Source organism: Ambystoma mexicanum, chromosome 6p, assembly GCF_040938575.1.
Source record: "Ambystoma mexicanum isolate Mex_15411 chromosome 6p, UKY_AmexF1_1, whole genome shotgun sequence".
NCBI classification, from domain to species: Eukaryota; Metazoa; Chordata; class Amphibia; order Caudata; family Ambystomatidae; genus Ambystoma; species Ambystoma mexicanum.
The window spans coordinates 1,503,363,842-1,503,387,035 of NC_090935.1; the positions used below are offsets into that span (position 1 = coordinate 1,503,363,842).

The following is a 23,194-nucleotide window of genomic DNA, read 5'->3' on the forward strand; positions in this document are numbered from 1 at the left end:
CCCCTGACAAAACCTTTTAACCACTTAAGGGATACAGGGCGAATCTCTGGGGATATGGGCCTTCCACCACAATGCTATTGTTAAAACCGGGTAGGGACTCGACGGATTGTGCAAGCTTTCGCCCCATCTCTTTAATTAATGGAGATGCAAAATTATGGTAACCCGACCACTAGACTACAGGTTAACAAGCAGCTCACAAGCAGGAATGCTGCCTGTGAGCTGCCTGTTAACCAGTAGGCTAGTGGTCGGGTTACCATAATTGGCTAAGACCATGCGAGAGAATATCGTCCCACACCCAAACTTTCCCAAGGTCAGCTGTAAGAAATTCCAGCCCAGGCTGTCAAAATCCCTGGTAGCATCCAAGGCCAACACCGACATGCGCTGTCCTGACTCGTCAGGGGTGCCCATTAGCTCTGTTAATTTTCGCCATGGCCATGGAGCCATTGGTACAGGTGATCCAGGTGGAACAAAGGGTTTAAGAGGTATCCACAGTAGCCAGTGGCACACAAAAAGTCGCCCTATACGCAGATGATGTTTTATTGTTCCTAAAGGGCAAGGCAGAGTCTCTCCCCAGGGTCATCACTTTGCTGGATAGTTTTGCAAAGGTCTCAGGGTTTCACGTTAATTATGCTAAATCCAAGGCCCTCAATATCACGGAAGACCCAGAGCAGGTACGGGAGTGGGGGAAGAGCTATCCATTAAAATGGGAACAGAAAACCCTGGCACATCATGTAGGGGTAAACCTGACACCTACATACGAGAGGTTATATTGGGCTAATATCCCGGGATTACTAAAAGCTCTGATAGAGGACCTCAAACGATGGGACATGCAGAAGTTGTCCTGGTATTCTTGGATTTCGGCCACAAAAATGCCACTGCTACCTAGGTTTTTGTATTTGGTGGGCGCACTTCCAATACAGATCCCAAGCTTAGCGATCAAAAACTTGAATAGGGAAATGATGTCCTTTATCTTCAAAGGGAAGAGGCCCAGAGTCCCTAGAAAGGTCCTGTTCCGACCTCATGTTTTTGGCGGACTGGTAGTACCAGACTTTCGCAGATACCTATTGGCAGCACAGGTGGCACAGATGCTTCAATGAGCTCCATGGGAGAACTCAAACCAGTGGGCAAATTTGGAAAGAGAAGCGACGAACATACACCTGGAGAATTTAGGCTTCTTACCTCCAAAACACAGGGGAAGAGGGGGCACACTGTAGGAAACAACAATAGCCACACTGGTATTGGGACAAAGCGTCATGGGGGAAGAGGCCCACTTACATCGATGGCCCATAACCTAGACTTTACGCCAGGAATGTAACCCAATTTTTGGATGCATTGGGGTGACTTGCAACCCCTGGTTTTGGGGGATTTCCATGTGGAGGGGAATCCCTTTACGTTCGAAGACTGTAAAAACAAGTTTCAGATACCTGAAGGCGAGCGCTTTCGATACACCCAGATTAGGCATTGGATCTCGAACACAAAAGTAAAAGAGGGGGGTAAATAGAAACCCTATATGGTTGGAATGCACGGTAAACGAAGGGGTACCTGAGAAAGGGGTGTTGAGGCTCTACCGAACTGACAAAGGCGCAGCTACCTTTTGACTCAGCGGTGGTGGTGTTGGGAGCAACGGTGGAAGGAATCTATGCTGCCACGGGATGTGGTGTCGCCCTCATCACCCACGTGCAGAGTGCTGACAGGATTACCCTGGCACAGGAATGGAAGAGCAAGCAAGGGCCGGTGGTAACCATGTGGTGGGTGAGGTTATGGGGAGCGATGGCTATGGAAAAGGTGACGGCTCTGGCATATGGAACCTACCAAAGGTTTTTGGCCACCTGGCTGCCCTTTCACGAATTCATGGTAGAAAAGCTATCTCAACCTTGTATTGATATGTTAAATGGAAGGGGGGCAGGTGTTGGGGGTGGGAGGAGGGGAGTTATAAAGGTTAAAACTATGAGCACATGCGTAACAAAGATGGTAGCGGAAACAATGACGATGTATATTGTGGATTTGTATCATTGGCTCATTTCTAATAAATAAAGTTTGTAAAAAAAAAAAAGGGGGGCTGCTTTGTCAGGACCGGACTGACCTCCAAGTCCACTGCTAAATTCATGTTGATAACCAGTTGCCCATCAAATGGTTCGGATTAATGGTAGGGTGGTGCCAGCTGAAAGTAACCAATTATTTTTCAGCGTCTCAAGAACAAGAGAACTCTTTGGCAGTGGATTTATAATACCATTGTCGCCATTTTTCTTTTGTAAAGCTCTCGTCTTTCTCGAAAAAGGGTGCACCTAGCCTTTTTCTCTATTGGGTTGTATTTTCTTGGTCTGATCGCTGGGGAGTTAACCTACAGCATCCAGGAATAGAATTTCCCCGTATGTGAAACAGCAAGCGGTCACCTCATGAAGCACAGTCATTTTCGACCTCACAAGGTGATCTTTCAGGAGAAGATAGTTAGAACAGATTGTTTTAAATATCCCAATTTACACCTTGATACAGACCCTCCTTATGAAAACCTTACCTGTCTCCCATAGTGTGGACGCCAGCACTACCTACCTAAGGTTAGTTTATGTATGACTCGATGTCACTACTGAAGACAATGCCAGTGAAGTCCAGAGATTAATTATGGGAATGGACGTGGTAGACTTGGAACACATTTCAGGAACCTCCAGGAGACCAGACAACAACCACACTTCCAGATCTGAAGCCAGGAGGAAGATCCATAGGGATACCAAATATGCTGTGATGGCCCCCCTTATGAATTGGCAGGTCCTGTGTGCCTAGATGGTTGTTTATGCTGGGAAGCTTGCTGACTCTGCAATTTTCCCCCACTCCCCTCCCACAGGGTGCCATGCCCCCCACTAGAGATTTGTAAGGGAGTGTCTCAGGTAATGTTTGCAGTGATGGTAATGCAGCTCAGTGGGAGCTTTGTATCCATCCCTCCGCCCTGTCATTATGACATATAAACATGTTAGGTTTACGCACGGCCACCGCTGTCACTTGGAAATCCAGATGTGAATCCTATATGTGCACTGTGAGAAACCTGAAGGTGCCTCACTCGCTGGTCCCCGGAGATCTGTTGTCCAGGTGGCCAGGACACGGCCATCGCTATTGGATCCAGTTCCTGGGTGTGGGAGGAGGATCACCTGGGCGAGGGACCTTCAGGGAGTGGAAGTGGGACACCGAGGGTTGAGATGCGGTATCCCCTGTAGGATACTTAGAAGCTCTACCCCCCCCCCCCCAACCCCCATTTTTAAACACAAACACTTTCTTACACGGTAACAGACAACAAATTAACACCAGAGCCGTTTACCTGACATGTCCCAACACTCCGGTCAGGCAAAGCCGGGCAATTGAAAAGAATCACACACACCTGACGACCCTTTACCTTCCCCACAGGGATAAAAGGCGGAGCACGAAAACACACTTAGAGCAAGGCCGAACGCACGAGGCGACAGCTACACCAAACCGGCAGTACAAAGGTGAGACCTGGAAGGATGGAAGGATGACAAAGGCGGAATTGCCCTTTCCCTTATCAACTCAGACCTGCAAAGCCTCCAGAAGGGAAATCGTAAGGCTGGGAGTTACAGCTGGCGCATGGAGCAACATATGTCAATGGTACAAGGGGGCCTCCCGCATTGATAACGCAGGCAGAGAGGCAAGCGGGCTGCCGTGGTACTATCTTTGACTCCAGAGAACAAAGAAGCCAACGGGTTCAGCACACCGGGGACTCGGAGGAAGATGATATCAAACCGAACTGTGTTAACCCCAAGGTTGCGAGTAGCAACATTTTGAACGCAAGAAGAGAGGACTTGTGTCTATGTTTGAACTTTAAAGAAAGCTCAGTTGAGGTCCAGGTGCAAAGGGGCCCGGCGCCAAGGGGGCGCTCATTCAAAAGGCTCGGACCGGGACCTGTTTTTGAAACTACAACCAGAAGGCCTTAGGAAAGGGTGGCGTAAGGCGTCAGAGTGGTCCTACAAGGTCAGAGTGGTCCTACAAGGGTTACGTCAAATCCCTTGTACAATCAAAAGTCTGTGACCTGTGGCCAGAGGAAAGCTAGGGGAGGAGCCCCTGCTTTCCACTACGATTGTGAACTGTGATAATAGGCAAATGTGAACCTGACAGAGGGATGCCGAAAGAAAGCTAAGAGAAAGAAACCCTGCTGTCTGATAAAACTGAGCAATACATGAACTGTATTAGGAATGCATGAACTGTATTGCAGAAAGGCCGCAGTGAACCTGACAGAGGGAGGACCGTTTTTTTAAGGATGATCCGAGCCCGGCAGAGGGAGGTCCTAGGGGCTAAGAGCAATTGCCCAAGGTGCAAGAACACGGAGAGAACTTTTGTTTGTTTTTTACTACGAATCAGCAAATCTTCTCAGGCAAGAGACTTTTTCGGGAAAGAGACTTAGCCTCTGAAGGGGTTTTAACATTGTTGAATTGAACTGTGAACCTCATACTGTCGAGGTCCAGGAGTGTGCTGTGCTCGAGAGTCCTGTCTTGTCCCTTGCCTCAAACGTGGGGAAGGGCGACCCAGCCATACCATCCGGACTTATAATTTTGGGAACACTTCTTTCTTTTCTGGTGAACATTATCGCACACTCTTTTTGTAACAACTAGTAAGGATTGGCAATAGTTTTTTTTAGTAAAGGTTCTTTTAATTTGACAAGACGCCACCGGGACTGCTTTATTATTATTTGATGGTCGTAGCTTGCTCCCATTTTAGATTTAGGATTAGATTAGGCATTTATCTCACCCATTATAAGGTTCAATAAACACCCTTGAAATGTGATCACTTGTGTCTGTCTTTACTGTTGCCATCATGAGTTCCTTACTCCACAGACTCAGGTCTTAGCATGAAGAGGGTGCAGTGGCAGCTTGGACTAGTCACTGTCCTGCGGCAATGAGCGCTATGAAACCTGTTTGTTGTGGGCACTATGAAGCTCATTACGGAGCATTGCTGATCTGGTCTGAAGGGCTGAATGTGGCAATGACAGGAACCCAATTGAGGTATATCTGCAGTTCTCCCGTCTGGGTGGGGCTGACCCTCTGCTTGAGATATACCCAGCAAAGAGTAGTGTGCAGAGGCTATTGGTATCTGGTGTGAATGCACTGCCTAATTCTCAGTAATGATGCACTGTATTAGCGCTGCAACATAGGGGTTGGATCAGTTACCACATGCTGTGCAAATGTGTGGAACTCAAATGCTACTGGACAGAGATAACAGAGAATTAACTACTTGGTGGTACCCAGGTCTTACCCCATGTCCTGGGGCTGATCCTACTCCACTCGCATGAAATGCTGAATTCATTGGAGAGATAGCTGCTCTGGTTTGTGAGTGTTCTCACGATAGAAGTCTTAAAATATTGGTGCGACCTGCCTGTGGCTAAGATGTGGTTGGATGCATTGCCCCTTGTAAGGAAGGCATGGTATCAAAGTAAGACCGACACAAGTGATCACAGTTCAAGAGTATTTAATAAACTAAAAATGGGTGAGAAAACCTAAGACGGGAGCAAGCTACAACCATCAAATATTAATAATACAGTCCTAGTGGAGTCCAGTCAAATAAAAAAGGGCCTATACTAAAAAAAAAAAATATTGCCAATCCTTACTGCTATGCTACAAAATATTGTGTGATAATGTTTCACAAGAAAATAAAGAAGTGTTCACAAAATGATAGGTCAGGATGTTATGGCTGGGGTCTCCTTTCCCCACGACTTTAGCACGGGACAAGGCAGAACTCTTGGCACAGCACACTCCTGGGCTTCTCTGGCACAAGCTCACAGTTCCCTTTCTCTGTATCAGGGCCTTCTGTGCCCAAGTGTATTCTCATGTGTTGCTTCAGAGGGCCCGATATGCTAAACCACCAAAACAAATGTTCCTTCTGTTAACTTTCAAATCGGGCGATTACCCTTCACCCGTGGATCCCCCTCAGCCGGGCTCTGATCCTTCTTTCAGCGTCAGCCTCCCAATGCACTTGCCAATTTAAACAGACTTCGGAAGGGCGATTACAACTCGCTGGGTCACTCCGTTAGCTTATGGCAAGTGCGCGTTTAGTCAAATCACAGCTTGCATGTGTCATGACTTGATGGGCCCGCCCCTTTTGGTGATCATGGTCAACACAACACCATCTTGCGGCGTCCATTTTTCCTTCCAACATGTCGACCAATGTCTTTCCAGGCGCATCAGTGGTCTAGTTTCCGGGATCCTGTCTTCAACACGGCAGATAGGCACCAGACTAACTCTGTGGCACGTCTCAACGCTCTTCTCTGAGCTCAGCGTGTCGGTTTCCTCGTATTCCATATCGCCGTTTAGGCAGCCTCTCCCCTTCCTGTTCCTTACCTCCTTGCTGCCGCCTTCCCCATCTCTCTCATGGCTTCTTGCGCGCTGTTCCTTCCTGGTAATTCGTTCCTGGCCCCTTCCAGGATTCCTTTTGGAACTGACAGTGTTCAGACCTCTAATTGGACGGTACCCTCCGGTGCCCGTCAATCCAGCTCTGGCTGGCAGGATGGCATCTGGAGACAGGCGCCCTTATCTCTGAGACACTCGCACCAAGAAAAAGGACAAGCCTCCTGCGACTAAGAAGAAGAATTCCAAGTTCAAACAGGTAAGCCCGGGGTTAACTTATGACAGCCTGGGGTTCCCCTCTGCCAGGCGCAAACGCCTATTTCACAACTCCCTCAGTCGGGTTCACAATTTCACAATCGTCAAAACCATCTGATATTTGTCAAAGACTTTCGATTGTACAAGGGATATGGTCTGACCCTTGTATAACCACCTTGACACATCACGTCAACCTCGCTATGGACTCTTAGTAATTGTAGTTTCAGTATTCAGGCTAAGGGTACCAGCCAGAGATCTCAGAATGAGCCCCCACATGGCGCCGGACCACTCTACCCCTGGTACCTAGTTTGTTCACAAAAGACTTCTCCATCTTAATCTTCTTAATGTTGCCACTACAACCTTGAGCCAAACACAGTCCTGTCCACTATCAGGTTCTTCAACTAACCGACTGTGCTAAACTCCTTGGCTTTCTCTTGCCACTGGAGTCAAGGACGGTACCACAATGGCAACTGCATCTCCCTGTCCTGGTTATCCATGCGAGAGGGTGCCATGTACCACCACACCATTCACAAGTCTGAGTTGAAAAGGGCAAGGGCAACTCCCTCCTTGACATCCTTTCAGGTCTCACCGCCTTCCTCTTCAGTTTGAAATACCGTCCTGGAAATGCTACTTCCTCGTGCATTTGGCCTTGCTCAGAGTGTGCCATTGTGCTCCGCCTTTTATCCCTATGGGGGAAGGGAAAGGGCAGTCAGGTGTGTGTAGTTGTTGGCAATTGCCTGACTCTGCCAGACCCATGTGTTGGGACATGTCAGGTAAATGGCTCTGGCATTAGTCCATTGTCTCTCACGGTGTGAGAAAGTGTACGTGTTGGAAAAGGGGCCAGGGGTAGAGTTTCTAAGTATCCTATTGGGCAGAATGGGGAAAAGGTGTCAGAAGGAAGGGGGCTACGCGTCTCACCCTTCGGTCTCCCACCTCCACTCCCCGAAGATTACCCCCCCCAATCCAGGTGATCCTCCCGCACTAGTCCATCCCCAGGAACTAGATCCAATAGCGATGGCCGTGTCCTGGCCACCTGGATGTCAGATCTTTGAGGACTAGCGGGCAAGACACCTTCAGGTTTCTCACACACTGCAGTCTAGGGTGGAAAGGTGTGGTATGAGAAGAATACATATTTGAAGGTGTAGAAGTCCATAGGGGGGTCACCAATAATTTGTACTGTTAAGTAGGTTATGGAGGGCTGTTTGGAGACTGATGCTGACTGAAGTGGGACAGCGTAGACTAGTCTGTGTTAACACCCTAATGCACCTCCCCTCTGTGTCTGCCAATCCCCCAAACATCAATAAGTATTACACAGAAATCTGTAGAATTGATATGGTTGAAATGACTATTTGAACATTATTTCCCTGCATACGTGCTTTGTCTCTATGGTTATTCTAGTGTATGCCTTCCAATTAATTAGAAGATTGTAAAAAAATTGTTTTTTTTAAAAAAACACAACATGCGTGCACTCAAGCCTGCATCCTGCCAGTTGTGAGAAACATGAAGGTGTCTCCCTAGCTAGTCCCTGGGGATCTGTCATCCAGGTGGCCAGGGCACGGCCATCGCTATTGGATCCAGTTCCTGGGGGTGGACCAGTGAGGGAGGATCACCTAGATGGGGAGCCTTAGGGAGTGGGACACCGATAGGTGAGATGCGGTATGCCCCTTCTTTCAACACCTTTTCCCCATACTGCCATGTAGGGCATTAAAAACCACTGTCTCCCTCTTTCCAACACGAACACTTTTGCATGACACACCAGAGAACGGACTAACACCAGAGCTGTTTAGCTGACCTCCCAATACAAGGGTCAGGCAAAGTCAGGCAATTGATCAGAATCACTCAAACACAGACAGACAGACAGACAGACAGACAGACAGACAGACAGACAGACAGACACACACCCCTTTCCCTTCCCCACAGGGATAAAAGGCGGAGCAAGAGCGCACAGTACGAGCAAGGCAGACCGCACAACAAGACAGCTATCCAGGTACGACAGTTCAAAAGGAGGAGAAAGATTGCGAATATAGAGAGGAAGACAAGGAGGGACACGACCTTGCCATTTTCGACGCAGACCTGCTGTTATAGAGAATTCTCAGAAATGTGCTAATTCCTTTCTACTTTGATCCCCAACTCTTCAACTCTTTTTGCTCGACTTTATGACTTTTACATTTTTATCCTGGAGAGATTGAGAGCTTTTTCCCACTCTCGCATATATTATTCTTGAATTTGAACACTGTTTCTTTTGGTTTTGGAGTCTGACAAACTCCATAGGCATCTTTTCACATTTTGACACAAAGCACCTTGAGTGCAGTGGCACAGGGAAGTCTTCCAGATTTCCCAAAGGTGTAAATACATTCTCTTGGATAAACTACCGTTTCCAAGAGCAGTGAAGTGAAATTGACTTTACTTACATTTGTAACATTCTAGACCCAGCACACACTATCTTACCATAGGGTGCTGGACGGGTTACTTAGTATCCCCATTGTCTAGTTTCTCATGCAACATTTTTGTTAACCTTTCTACAATTAATGGCAGTGGTTTACTTTTTACTACCACTTAGTGTTTCTACCGTGGGCTACAATTGCAGCTGCAGTAAAGCACCCATGGGTGCCCATTTTGTCAAAATGACCCTGTCTTCTGTGGTGCTATTCGTGAGAAGCTGAAACCGCGAAGTGCCGCTGATCTGAAGTTTGCCCATTGCTGCCGCCGACCTTCAAACCGTTGTGCAGGAGTCCCCAGACGTCTTCCCTCTTGTCGAAACAACTTGAGGCCGAGGATCAACGGGATCTGCCATTCTACAACTGGAACAGAAGCCAACTGGAACCAATTTCTTCAGACCTAAGGTACTGTAAACTATGGGGTACTTACCTCTTGTCGTATAGCCTTGCTAGCTCTCAGTTGAGACTTGTCTTGGTTGCTTTTGCAGAGTTGTCTGCAGCTTTGCCCCTCAAAAGCCTCCCAGCTTGTGGCCCAACAGTGATTTCATTTTCTACAGAGACTTCTAAAAACATTGTGCAAGATGTTTTACTTACCTTCAAGAAGGGCTTCAGCTCACCTAAACATTTGCACAATTAACATTGGCTGTCCTGGCTCCCTGAAAGACTCTTCTAATCTCTGACTTTGTGCTTTAACTATCCCTCAACAAATGACACACATTCTATAACTTGTGTAGCAGGGAAAGGGCCAATTTACCTTGCATTGGGGGAGTTCAAAAGTACTTAACTGTTTAAGAATATTTGTTAACCATTCCAAGATGGCCACGGCTCATTGAGCATCGCGGTCCTGAACCACATTGTTTCTGAAACTTAATAAGCAGCGAAAGTAGCCCTCCGTGGCTAATATACACATCGGTGCGCCTCCCGGAAGACCGGGGCTCCGCAAGAGGCGAGTGTGGGAGAGATCACCCCAACAAATCCACAGACAACGGGCAAGGCCAGAACCTACAATCCGCACCCGCCCTAGGGGACCGGGGGCGAGGCAGCGCTGGATAAGGGGGCCCTCCCGCTCCCAAGCAGCAGGAAGAACCATAACAGGCAAGGAGATCCATTGCGGCCCTGGCGAGAGCGCCGCCTCCAGCAACGAAAAGAAGAACGGGAGACGGCATGCCGGCAGAGCGGGCGGGCGGGCAACAGGGCCACTTGGGTGCAGTGCACCGGTCGGAGCGGCCTAAAGAGGCACTTCCTGCTGGACCAGTCACTCGTATCTCCAGCAGAGGGGAGCTGCGCCCCACGGACCATTGTGGGGGACGGCGGAAGAAAGCCGAGCGGGGCGGGACCAGCAGAGGTATCAGCTGACTCCTCCGGGCAGAGCTGGGAGCAGACCAGACCTCCGGTGAGCCCGCGGCTGAAACCAGGAGCGTGGCAAGCCTGGATAAAGGCTTCTGGACGTGGGGCTCCGAAGCGCAGAGCTGAGAACAAGATGGTTCCACCTGAGACTCTGCTTTGTATGTTTGTAGATGAGCAGCCCCCCCCCCCCACAGCCCAGCGCACCCGGGCACACAACTCTAAAGCATGGGGCGGTATATACATAAACATTGGCAAGACGCTACCCCGACCCCACAATCCACCCAACTCAAGAGGGGAAAAGAGGGGGCATCCCCTCCAAGCATAGGGGCTGCAGAGGCCACCAAACCACAGGAGGACTCACTCACAAGTACGCCTCTCATGCCACAGGTGGCTACGAGGATCAAGGACAGCAGGATCGTATTGGCAGTGTACCGAAATTAGAAAAGGCGACCCAGGGAGAAGTGCCCTCAGATCTATATCAGTCCTCCTAATAACTCTGGCACCCAAATGGAGGTACAACAAAGGCACTGAGCACTATATCAGTCCTCCTAATGACTCCGGCACCCAAATGGATGTACAACAAAGGCACTGAGCAGGAGCATAATAGCCCCAAGAGAGGGGACCAGCCCCCCAGTCAAAAAGAGCGGCAATCCTATATAAGATCTACCACAGTATCAACGCTTACCTAAACAACCAGGAAATCCCAGCCACTGATCCAGGACAACACCGCAACATAAAAAGAGAACAGTGGAGCAAAGTAGGAGCTGGTCCTCCGCCTAGCACCAAGAGGTGTGTCCCTCCCCTCCAACACGTGATCAGCTACCCGGGGCGGCAACTAACCCCACTCTACATACTAGACACGCATCACCCAGCAACGACCCAGAAATGTCAAGAAAGAGAATGAAGGACCCACCAGCGGCCATGAAAAACGCCAAAAAAGGGCAAGATGGGTCGCTCACAAGGTTCTGGGCCAGAGAAGCCGACCCGGATGGAGACCAACCAGCAGGAGACTGTTCAATGGATCGTGGGGCCGACTCCAGCCAGGAAGATCAGAACAGGCCAGTCACGCACTCTGCATTTAAACAATTTATGGGCGAGCTGGTCGATAAGATCACAGAGGCAGGTCAGAGGCAGATGGAGGCGCTGAGGGAGGATCTAGCAGAGGGACTAAAGGAGATAAAAAGGGAAATCAACAAAATAGAAGAGAGGGTCGATGTCAACGAGCGGGCCATACAAGAGCTGACTGAGGATGCAAGGAAAGCGGACACCCTCTTGGAAACACTGGCGCTGGCCACCCAAAAGTTAGAAACTCAGGCGGAAGATTTAGAAAACAGATCCAGGAGAGCAAACATTTGCGTCAAATTCCTACCCGAGGAAATACAAGCCTCGGATCTACCACGAACACTCAACTCCATATTCATGGACCTCCTTGACTCAGACAGGAACAGACCTTCAGTTTGATAGGATCCACAGGGTGGGTCCGCCCCGCCCGAGCCGGGAGCGAGGCCGAGGGACGTCCTGGTGGCTTTCCACAATTTTGCGAGTAAGGAGAAGGTTATGGAGAGAACCAGGAAGGCAGAACGCATCACCTACAATGGAGAGGATATATTTCTATATCAAGACCTTGCTCAAATAACCCTGAAGGAGGCGAATGGGGCCGGTCCTGGCACATCTGAGAGCCCAATAAATTTGATATAGGTGGACTCATCCATTTGGCCTGAGCTTTACGTGGCAGGGCAGGCAACAAAAGATCACGACCTGCGAGCAAGGGATAGACCTGCTGGGACTGGAGGAACAACCGCCGTCGGGCCCTGCGGGGACAGCCACATGTCGTATAGCACGCAAACCATGGGAGAGGTCTACGGTGGGCCCGAAACATTCAAAGAAGGAGGAATCCCAACCCCCTACAAATTGGACCACCACAAAGAAACTGGAGGTAGGACGCCAAAATAGATCGCCCGAAAGTCCCAGCAGAACCTGAATCCCTGACGATCCACCAAAATCTTGAAGTGAGTCCGGGGAGGGCACTCGCTAACAAAGGTTAACTGTGTGGATTCAGGAAAACAGTAGCATCTGTGAAGCTTGAAGGCGGGGGGAGGCGGGCACTTGGAATGGGATTGGGAGATCCCATGTTGAGCGAATCTAGGTATGCTCTAGAGCTCAGCTCTCGTCAATTTAGTACTAGGGGGGGCAGGAGCCAGCTGTGCTCACCCAGGGGTGGGGGGAGAAGGGTGGGGAAACAGAAGGGGTCAAGGAGCACAAAATCTGAAAGGGGGAGTTCTGGGTAGATGGTGTGCCGCACAGGGAGGAGAGAAAGGAAACTCCGGGGTCGTTAGGCGAGGGGTGCTACTACAGGGACAAGGGGTTGGCTAACACGGAACGGTTGAAAGTACTATCATTAAATGTCAATGTGCTAAATTCACAGATTAAAAGAAGGAAAGTTGAGAGGTTTCTGAGAAAGGAACAAGCGCATATAGTGACGCTACAAGAAACCCACATGCAATCTCGAGAAGTCCATGGGGTAAAGGTGTGGGGATAGTCCAGGGTATTTCAGGTTACACAACCTTGCAAGAAAGGGAGAGTATTACTTGCGCTGGAAGACGGGCTGGATCCGACAGTCAAAGCATTGCAAAAAGATGACCAGGGAAGGTACGTAGCAGTGATTCTCGAGGTGAGGGGCGAGATATATACTGTGGCGACAAAATATATGCACAAAACGTGGGCCAGGTCCTCTTTATTCAAAAATCCCTCACCCAGCTCGAAGAATTCACCAGGGGACGCATTATATTAACGGGGGATTTCAATATGGCCTGGGACCCGACTAAAGATAGGAGTTTGACGGCGTGGGGACCAAAGGCAGGCCCTTCGGGAGACCTCAATAGGAAAACACAAGACATAGGCATCGTAGACTCATTGGAGGGAGATACAGGGCAACACAGAAGGGTACACTTATTACTTGCATGCGCACAGATCACACTCACTCATTGACTACATGTGGGTTTCTAAGCCACTGCTAGGCAAAATCACAGACATTGCACTAGGAGCTATGGCACTTTCGGATCACGCCCCAATGACCCTGTCCATACTTAGGCCTTGAGGCGCTCCGGGCCTGTGGAAGTGGCGTTACCCGACCCCGCTATTCAAGGACGCAATACTTGCCCGGGAAATTGAGGCAGAGATAGAGTATGCAAGAAATAACAGTTGGGAGGATACATCCCCACAGATATGGTGGGATGCCCTCAAAGTGACCATAAGAGGGAAGATTATTGCATTGAAGGCTAGAAGGGAAAGAGATAAAACGGGAGGAAGAATTTTTGCTAGAGTGTAGACTAAAAGAGATAATGGCACAGATGGGCATGAAACACAGCAGCCATTAAAAGGGAATATAGAGCAGTAAGAGGACAATTAAATCCCATCCAGACTAGGGCGGCTAAACGCAATTTGTTGTGGTTACGGCAGAGATACTATCTCGAAGCTAATAAGTCGGACCGCCTTCTATCCAGAACGGTGAGAAAGGAAGAGAGGGACAAAACCATTTTGAAAATCAAAGGGGAGGGCGGGCGCATGTACACTACCAATGAGGATATAGAATAGACCAGAACCAACAGACCAGGAGGCATCCCTGGACAAGTTAGATCTATCGACTGTCACCGAGGAGGAGAGGGAGCCCTTGGAGGAGGCAATCACGAAGGACGAGGTTAGAAGGGCAATAACCACCCGACCAGCAAATGAAGCACCAGGCCCAGAAGGATTTGTCACAGAATTTTATAAATTAAACAAGGAAACGTTCCCTACCTCACTAAACTTTTCAACCATATCGGTATCACCAAGGTCCTACCTAACTCAGTGGAAGAGGCTAAAATACTCATTCATAAAAAGGGCAAGGACCCAACAGAATGCGGGTCTTATCGTCCTATAGCGTTAATAAATGTCGACGTCAAGATACATACCAACATTTTGGCGTTGAGACTAGACACAATCATGCCCAAAATAATACGATCCGTTCAGGCGGGCTTCATTAGAGGCAGGTAGACAGCAGATAATGTGAGAAGGATAGCCCATCTGGTGGAGAAGGCACAGATCAAGGAAATTCCCACCCTCCCATTGGCAATCGATGCAGAAAAAGCCTTTGATCGGATGGAGTGGGGATTTCTATTTGCCACAATGGCCAAGATGGGCTTCGGACCCAATTTCCTAGATAGGGTCAAGGCCAACTATCAAAACCCAATCCTCCGAATAGCTAAAAAAAAAAAACGGACAGATTTCGGGGCCGGTTTCAGTCGAGAGGGGCACAAAGCAAGGATGCTTGCTCTGCCCCCTTCTCTACGCAATGCATCTAGAGCCTTTTCTGGTGACAAGATTGGCGAAGGACATTAAGTGAATACCGATGGTGGGGGGGGCAAACCCACAAGGCTGCGGCCTTCGCGGAGGACATGCTGCTCACGCTAACCCAACCGGACACCTCTCTACCGGCAGTGAGCAGGGAACTAGAACGCTTTGGGCAGGTGGCGGGACTCAAGGTGAATACAAATAAGTCTGAGATACTCAACCTTAACATGTCACAAAACAGTACAATATGTCACGGGGGGCATATGCATATAGGTGGGCGGACAAATCTATTAAATATCTAGGGGTACAAATTACCAAATTCGTGGGAGAGCTGTACCAGGCGAACTATCCTCCCCTCCTAAAAAAACTGAAAACGAAACTGGTTGATTGGGGCCCACTATCCATCACTTGGCTTGGACGCATCACCGTGCTAAAGATGGTGGTCCTCCCACAGCTGCTCTACCATTTCATGGCACTACCAATGGGAATCCCACTCACCTTCTTTAGAGCCCTTCAAAAAGCTACGGTGAGATTCATATGGAACCAGAAGCGCCCAAGAATAGCTGCAAAGCTAATGAGAACGCCGACATCTAGATGGGATATGGGGGAGCCTGACTTTAAGGCATACTATATCGCCGCACAAACACGAATCATCAGGGACTGGCAAAGGAACGACAGGGCGAAGGTATGGAGGCCCATGGATAGGGCAGTAGTCGCAGGGAATGCTGTGGAAGCCGAGGTGAGATAGAACATCCCAAATGTATCGTAGTAAAATTACCTCGACAATAGGGGAAGCATGGGACAATGCAGTAAAAAGGTCAAACATCACTGCATATCCCTCTCCCTACATGCCGCTATTTGATAACCTGCAATTACCCTGGGGTATAAGACCTCCACCTTTGATGATTGGCATCAAGGCGGATGTCGGATGGTACGCGATATGTATAACGGAGATAAGCTCAAGGAATTCGAGCAGTATAAAACGGAATTTGGTATAGGGGAAAGACACAGGTATGGCTACTGTCAGCTCAGGCACTGGCTCTCGCACCAGTTGATGAGGCAGGCAGGGTCCCGAGGGCTTACCACTTTTGAAAAATATCTAGACACTGACCCGGGAGACAGGGGATGGTTTCTGCAATATATAAAACACATTAAGGACAGAGAAGCCCCACCGACTAGATTATTTATGAAGAAATGAGAAGTAGACACAGGCTGCAACATAGGGGAACATGAGTGGATGAAATTGTGGACGCAGACAACAAAGCTGACAAGATCACTTCAGATCAAAGAGATCTGGATGAAGTTGATGTTCCAGTGGCATTTAACCCCAGTCAGATTAAACAGAATGTTTCCAAAATTCCCACGGTATTGCTGAATGGAATGCAGGGAGGTGGGTACCTGGGCCCATATATGGTGGGAATGTCCGAAAATAAACCAATACTGGGGGGAAATATGACAGGCAATGGCTAATGTCCTGGGGACCACAGGGGGAACGAATATAGGGCTTGAAATATTGGGCCTAAATGGGTTTTTGGAGGATAACACCACAAAGCCGGGCTGCAGGCTCTGTTATGATGATGGCGGCAGTGATGGTGCTGGCGCGCAAGTGGAAATCGGAAGATCCTCCCCATGAACATGAATGGATTGCAAAAATCTGGTCCCTGGTTGCCATCGAATGGCTCACTTACTCAATTCAGGGCGATCATGCAAAATTCTCTACGGACTGGGCCAGCCTCATGAGGTACCTAAAGGACGGAGCACGCAGAGCATGGTGCCCTACGTCTATGACACTGTTAGGGATTATAGAACCACAAGAAGAGTGCGACCTGTAACGGGGAAAATCAAACGAAGGCAGGTACCAGACTTCTCCTCGAGATGAGAATGCAGCCTTGGCGGAGGCAACGGAAACCCTGAACGATGAACTGAGGCTAAAAATATTTGTTAACCATAGTTTTATTCCCTCATCTTTTCCTTTTTACACCCACCTCAGTATTGCTCTAAATGTGCCAGCGATATATCAATGTCCACAGTGCCCTAGTTATTTAAGTCACTTCAAGGTGTAGGAAGTGTGTGTGCCATCCCAAATGGGTTTCTACTGATTGAAAGAAACAGTGTGTGTATTTTGAAGTATATTTTTGTGTTACATATATTTGCTCCCTTCTAAAGAAGGCTTATACAACTGACTGTTAAATTAATAAATAATTGTTTAATCTAGAAACCTTGAGAGTAAGTGTTTATTTGAAAACCTGTCACTGTGAATCTCTATGTTATAACCCTACAGCTCACATTGACCCCTTTTGAGACAAGCCTGGCTTCTCAGTCAATCTACCAACTTCTGTAGTACATGCTTATACCAAAGGCTGGGTTAACTATTGCCTAGAGGACAAGGCTGGTGCAGTCTCCCACAGGGTACTGCATACAATCTTCCCTAACACCTGCAAAACCTCTCCACAGGGAATCGTAAAACCGAGGACAATAGCCCAAGTGTCCAGCAACAGATGTCAACAGTACACGGAACGTGTCAACGCTGATAAGTGGTAGCGAGGGAAAATCTTGCTACCGTGGTACCAGTCTTGACTCCAATAACTAGGAAAGCCAAGGAGTTTTTCTCACCCAGTGAGTCGAGGTGAGAGCCAATAAGAGCCAGGCTGTGTTGAATGAAAGTCGCAAAGTGGCAAGTTGTACCAAGTTCAAAGAACTGTAAAAGTGTTAAGGGGAGACTAGCTGTGGAGGGAACCAGCACCATGTGGGTGCTAACTAAAGAGACTCCGGTTGATCCAGTCTGACTGAAACTACAGATACCAGAAGGCCGTAGGGGAGCCGGCAAGATAGGTCAAAGTGGTCATACAGGAGATCAAGCAAATTCCCCATACAGTCGAAAGCCTTTGACCTAAGTACTGTAGAGAAAATAAGGGCAGTGAATCCTGCATTGTGAGAAAGCAAAGGGAAGTGAATCCCGCAAACCTTGAGAGCGAAAGTAAATGTGAAGTTGGCAAGAGTGGCGAACAGGGGGCAAAGTTTATGGTCCAAGGAAAGAGTGTGTTGACAAGAGTGAACCCGGCCGAGGGATGTCCACTGGAACGGTTTAAAAGACATTAAGATTTGTGAAGCAAGGAAGGGGGCTGAAGATAAAGAGGGGTCAGCGGCCGGAAGAGGCGGACCCAGGGGTGAAGAATCCTCACCCTAAGTGAAACAAGAAACACTTATTTTGTTGAAGGAACTTTGTTTTGATAATGGAATAAGTCAGGCCCTCGAAGGCAAGGGACTTTTCCGTGAAACGAGACTTCGCCATCAAGGCTCCTGACAGATCGGTAGAGAACTGTCTACTCGTGCTGGGAAAGTCGAGTGTGTGCTGTGCTCCAATATTCCACTTTACCCCATGCTCAAATCGTCGGGAAGGGAGACCCAAGCTACCGCATCCAGACATATTATTTGAGAACACTTCTTTGTTTCCTTGAAAACCATCCAACACCCTTTTTGTATTAGTGTAAGGTTTGGCAATAGGTTTCTTAGTATAGGCCGTATTTGAGACAACACCACTATGACTGCTTTATTTTTCATTTGATGGTCGACGCTTGCTCCCATCTTAGATTTAGGTTTAGATTAGGCGTTTTTCCAACCTGCATACATTTTAATAAACACCCTTGAACTGTGATTGCTATACTGTTGCCACCATTAGTTCCTTACACAGTGCAGAATATAATTGAATCAGAGAATGGTGAGAAAGTATGCAGCAAAAGTATAGAACACTCTGCCGAGGCATAACGCACTGAGTGAGATGTTAAAACTAAGGCCATCACACACAAAGCAATAAAAAGATAATTCCCATGCCTTTGGGTGAAGAGTGTTCCAAGCATCCAACCAGGTTCACATAGAAAAGAGGGAAAAGAATCTCCCTCAGAGCATGTGAAATAATTTTTTAACTGGCGCCCTGATCTGTCCTCGGCAGTGTCCAAGATGGTATAAATGTCCCACATCCCCAGCTCTGCTTAAAAAGGACCCCAGAAATGTAAGGAGTTGGTTAGCCAGATGGAGGAAAAAGGCAGAGTCAGCAGTGTTCTACTCGTACATGTTAATCAATGCCAGAGAGATAGCCAGAAACTATCACAATCCTGCCATCCAGGTCAACCTCAACGATGCAAGGGGTCAAAGCAAGAGCTTTGCTGATTAATGTGATGACATTTTTAGATTTGGAGGAGTAGGAGGCAAAATAAATACAACCTGTTTCCACATGGCCTATGGAAAGCTTTGTTCAATGATCCCAAAAGATGAGACCCTTGAAGTATTGCTATATTAGAGGTACCTGCCCAACTCACCATTGATGCATTTGGAGAATGTTCGATTTTACCTCTTTCTGATGCCCTTTTTTAGGGTGGTTGTGGGGTAAGGGTATAACTTTATGTAGATTTTAGGGTGACTGGGATGAGCAGTGGATTAGCATAGAAGGGGCGTACAGGGGGCTTGCAACAAAATAATTTGGTGAGACTGCCACTGCAGTGAGTTGTACCAGATCCAGATCAGCCTCCTGCCTTTCCACATACACCTTGACCTTCCTGGCCTCAATTGCATTGTTCAACCCATCATTCCAGTTGTAGTTTAGTCCAGTTCCAATTTAGTAGCTAGCTCCCCCTGAAGTCGTGTTAAAATAATGTGTTCTGTTGGCAGAACTCCCAAACTTTGCATGTTGCGGGGTGGGAAGGGGATGGAACGAGCATCTAGGGAATGGGTTGGTCCGGCAGCTACCCAATGTGCTTCCAAGGGGGTGGAAGGAGTGGGGTACTGCATGCTCTCCAGCAATGTGCAGAATGACTTCTTCAAAAGTGTCTAAAACATAACTGGCAACAGTACCTCTAAAGTCAACACCCACATAGGAACAATTTCGAAACTCCACAATATGTACTGATCAAACAGTGTATGATGAGCAACTTTCGGTATTTAGCAATGCTCAAGAGGGGTTTGAGAACCTGCACAGGAACAATCCGCAAAGTTACCAAAGCAAAATGTTGAAGAGCAGCGACTAAAAGTCACACGGTCAACGAGAAATGTTGTATGAGGGCTGCCTTACAAACCGCCGGGGAAGGTCAAGGACTGCAGAAAGGTTCCGGTAGGAAACCCAAGATGGCACTGAACTTGCACCACACATAAAAGGTTATGGAGAGAACAGATCAAACAAATCTGCTAATTTACCAGAACAGAGAGACCAGACAAGACCATAGTGGCAGTGGGCAATCCCAAGGGCCAATACAAATGAGAAAACCTTTCAAGGACTTGAAAAGAGGATGGTGAACCCAGCAAGGAGGAGAACAGAACTAGAGGCAAACTGAAGCCAAAGCAGGAGGAGCAGCACATGGTGAGAAGGAGGACAGGCTCCTTGCTACTTCCTGCCAAAGTAGGGAGATTGGGATCACACTATCACTGCACATCCCATTACTGCGCTTACAAAAATGCTGAATTTTGAAATCCCCCTTTGGCCACATATATATGTGGAGGTGGGTAAAGTTGTTAATAAATGTGGGTGGGGAAAAGCATTTTGAGGCCACCTCGAGTGTCATCAGTGAGTTATAGCTTGGGTTGCTAGGCTCAGCAGGTTCGGGGCCCAACATCTGGGCAAACTATTTCCACCCAGGGTGACATTTGAAACTGAAGGTTGGTGGCTGTTTTGTAAATAAGTATAGCCACTGGCATTGCTCTGCGGCCTGTTCCAGTCCACTGTTTTTCATCCTGCCAGTATTGGGCAGAGGGTCAGGTCCATGCTTGCTGTGCCTACAGACCCAATACTTTGGTGGGCGTTGCCAACATGGTAACCTGGGAAGACGTTCCTCCATGCCACTCTGATCCCTGGATTCCAACATCAGTTCCAGGGTGCTAATGGTGGTTGATGTGCAAGAATGTGGACAAACATCAATAATTTGCATAGGAAGTTAGAACACGTTCTGTTCCCAACACCCAGTCGTTTTCTTCACAAACAGATGCACAACACGCAGAGCACACAAGTACAGTTAACATTCCACAGAATGAGTGTATGCATGGAAAACATTAAACAGCGTTTAGCATATAGTAATGTAAGGTATACAAAATCATACCTGGAAAATACCGTTCTGGTACTTTAGAGATGTAGAACAGAAAAGCAACAGCTGCAATCAAGTACATCACAATTACACGAGGAGCAAACTCCTGCAAAAGAAAATCAAGCTTACAAAAAAATCAGCTTCAAAAAGGTAATGATGAATGTACGAGGCTGGGAGAAAAATAAACAATGTTTACACATTCAGAGTTACTCTATAGGAAGCACGGACATACTGCATCTACTATATCAAAAATACACAAAGGCATGCTTTTATACAACTATTAGTGTAAATATGCACTAGTTAGCTGTTAGAAAATACATCGATGCACTTTGTGCTTAAAATCACGACCACAACTATTAGAACATAAAGCAACCAACCAGTTGTTGCTAGATTATTTAATCTTTAAACAAACGCTGCAGTTTATTACTCAAACCATCAATATAAATTGTACCCATATAGAGACATGTTGGCATCAATCTGTAATGCAGCATATTGTAGAAATGTATAAATGTTGACACTGGCCCAAGTTATTTTTTATATTGACAGGCCATCTCAAACACGTACGGCAGAGAAAAATAATGAACCCTCACAATGAACACTTTATTAGTAAAGCAGTGAGCAGACAAATAACCAACGGAAACGCAAGGCATTGGTGCAAGTGAACCCCCTCCCTCCTGGGCCCAGGTATCTTATATTCTCAGGAATACATGAGTCTCAATGGAAGGCGGTTGTCACCACCTGGCAAGGTTACACCATGCAACTTTGTTGCTGACTGAGACAAACCCTCATTGTACAGTCTTTCAATGCCAGCTGCACCTGGAGGCGCTGGTTAGAGTTATCCGTAAAAGCAGCACTGTATAATGCATTTCTCCAAGGTAAATATATTCCATAAAGCTCTCCTCGAGGCAGACGAGAGGCTTTATAATATAATGACATCTAGCAACTAAAGTCGCCTTGCAGCAAAAAGGTGAGAGCAGCAAACACGCTTACCTATGCCACAACGTATATACGTCAGAAGTATGAACGGTGAAGGTCAGCATTCTTTAGTGGTGTACGAAGCGCTGTTCTAAAGGGGACATGCGCGGTGCAGTGTACCATCTCGCTTCATCCCCGCAGGTTAAGTACATTCTGGAATAAATGGAGTACCCGGATTGAGTGAAGGTAAATCCGGAGTCAAAGGCAAAAGTGACAATGTTAATTACTACACTAGAGTTGGTGGACTTGTAATACTGACATTTGCTTGCTCCCATACATAGGGATGCCTGATTGGCATAGGATAGGAGACCCCTATAATAACCGGACATGCCTGCGTTCCGAACTTGTGATGCATCATTGCTCCGTGCTGCAGGCCTCAACTGGCCTGCATCAGTGGGTGCCTGTGCGACTATGGTTGCTCGCCGAGGGCAACCTTGTTAGTGTGGGGATTCATCTCAACAAGAACGGTAATACTTGAGTTTGTTTTATCCGAAGTAGTGATAGAATTACATGTTTTTATTGATATTAAGTAGACTTTTTAAAGAAAGTGTAGAATTTTTAGTATACTGAAATTTGATGCATATGGCTGTACTACCTACCAGCTAGTTGTGTGACCATACTTAGCAGTTAATCCACTTATTTCAGAGGCTGCTCTGCTCGTGGAAGGACTAATAGACCTGTCATGGCTGTCGGAACTATAATTCCAGAAGTGCCTGTGTTCCGGCACTTGTGCCAATGCATCATTGCTCTACGTCGCAGGCCTTATCTGGCCCACATCAGCGCTTTGCCTGTTTAGGTCCTTTTACGGCCCGGACGGCAATCGGCAGGAAATGCTGACTGTACCTGGAGATGGAACTTTTGAACAGAGGTTGAGCCACCAGGTCCGGGCATTATCACAACCTTTGTAGTTGTTTTATTGTTAACCGAGAACACATGGAAAGGGGGGGGGGTTATAAATATGATGTGCCTACCTTGCAGGATTTAGACAACAATGAAGGTAAATTCACACTCTGCATTTAATAAAATCCGGGATCTGGGGATTTTAAACCAGGCATCTGATGTGTGCACAATACCCTTCAAGACTGCTAAACCCGTCAAAGCAGAACTGATTAATTCCAGGTCCGCTAGCGCTCATGCAGTGCAAATAGCTGAGCTTTTGGAGGAATATAATTTAGACATGCTGTTGATCACTGAAACATCTCTCGGGCCTCGTTCCATAATTTAGTACCAGAAGAGTTCCGTATACACTGAGTGGGCAAGAGAGGGGGCAGGGGGCATAGCTCCCATTTACAGGTCCTCTCTACAAGTCTCCCATTTAGAAACATTGGATGAGGAGGATGGGTCGGAGGTGGGGCAGGTGACTGTCGGGATGTTGCAGACATTTTCAGTTCAAGTGTACCAGTGGGAACTTTCCTGGAGCAGTTCTGATTCCTTTCAAACC

The 23,194-nt window shown here is 47.6% G+C and overlaps 1 protein-coding gene across 6 annotated transcripts in view; it reads right to left on the minus strand.

Moving 5' to 3' along the window:
* Nucleotides 1–23,194, minus strand: part of PAQR3 (progestin and adipoQ receptor family member 3) — a 473,228-nt gene that overhangs the window by 93,835 nt on the left and 356,199 nt on the right. For all 6 annotated transcript variants that reach the window (XM_069626346.1, XM_069626350.1, XM_069626345.1 and 3 more), the window contains one exon: nt 20,794–20,884. In XM_069626346.1, the coding sequence (XP_069482447.1) occupies nt 20,794–20,884 (91 nt within the window). The remainder of the gene's footprint in view (nt 1–20,793; nt 20,885–23,194) is intronic.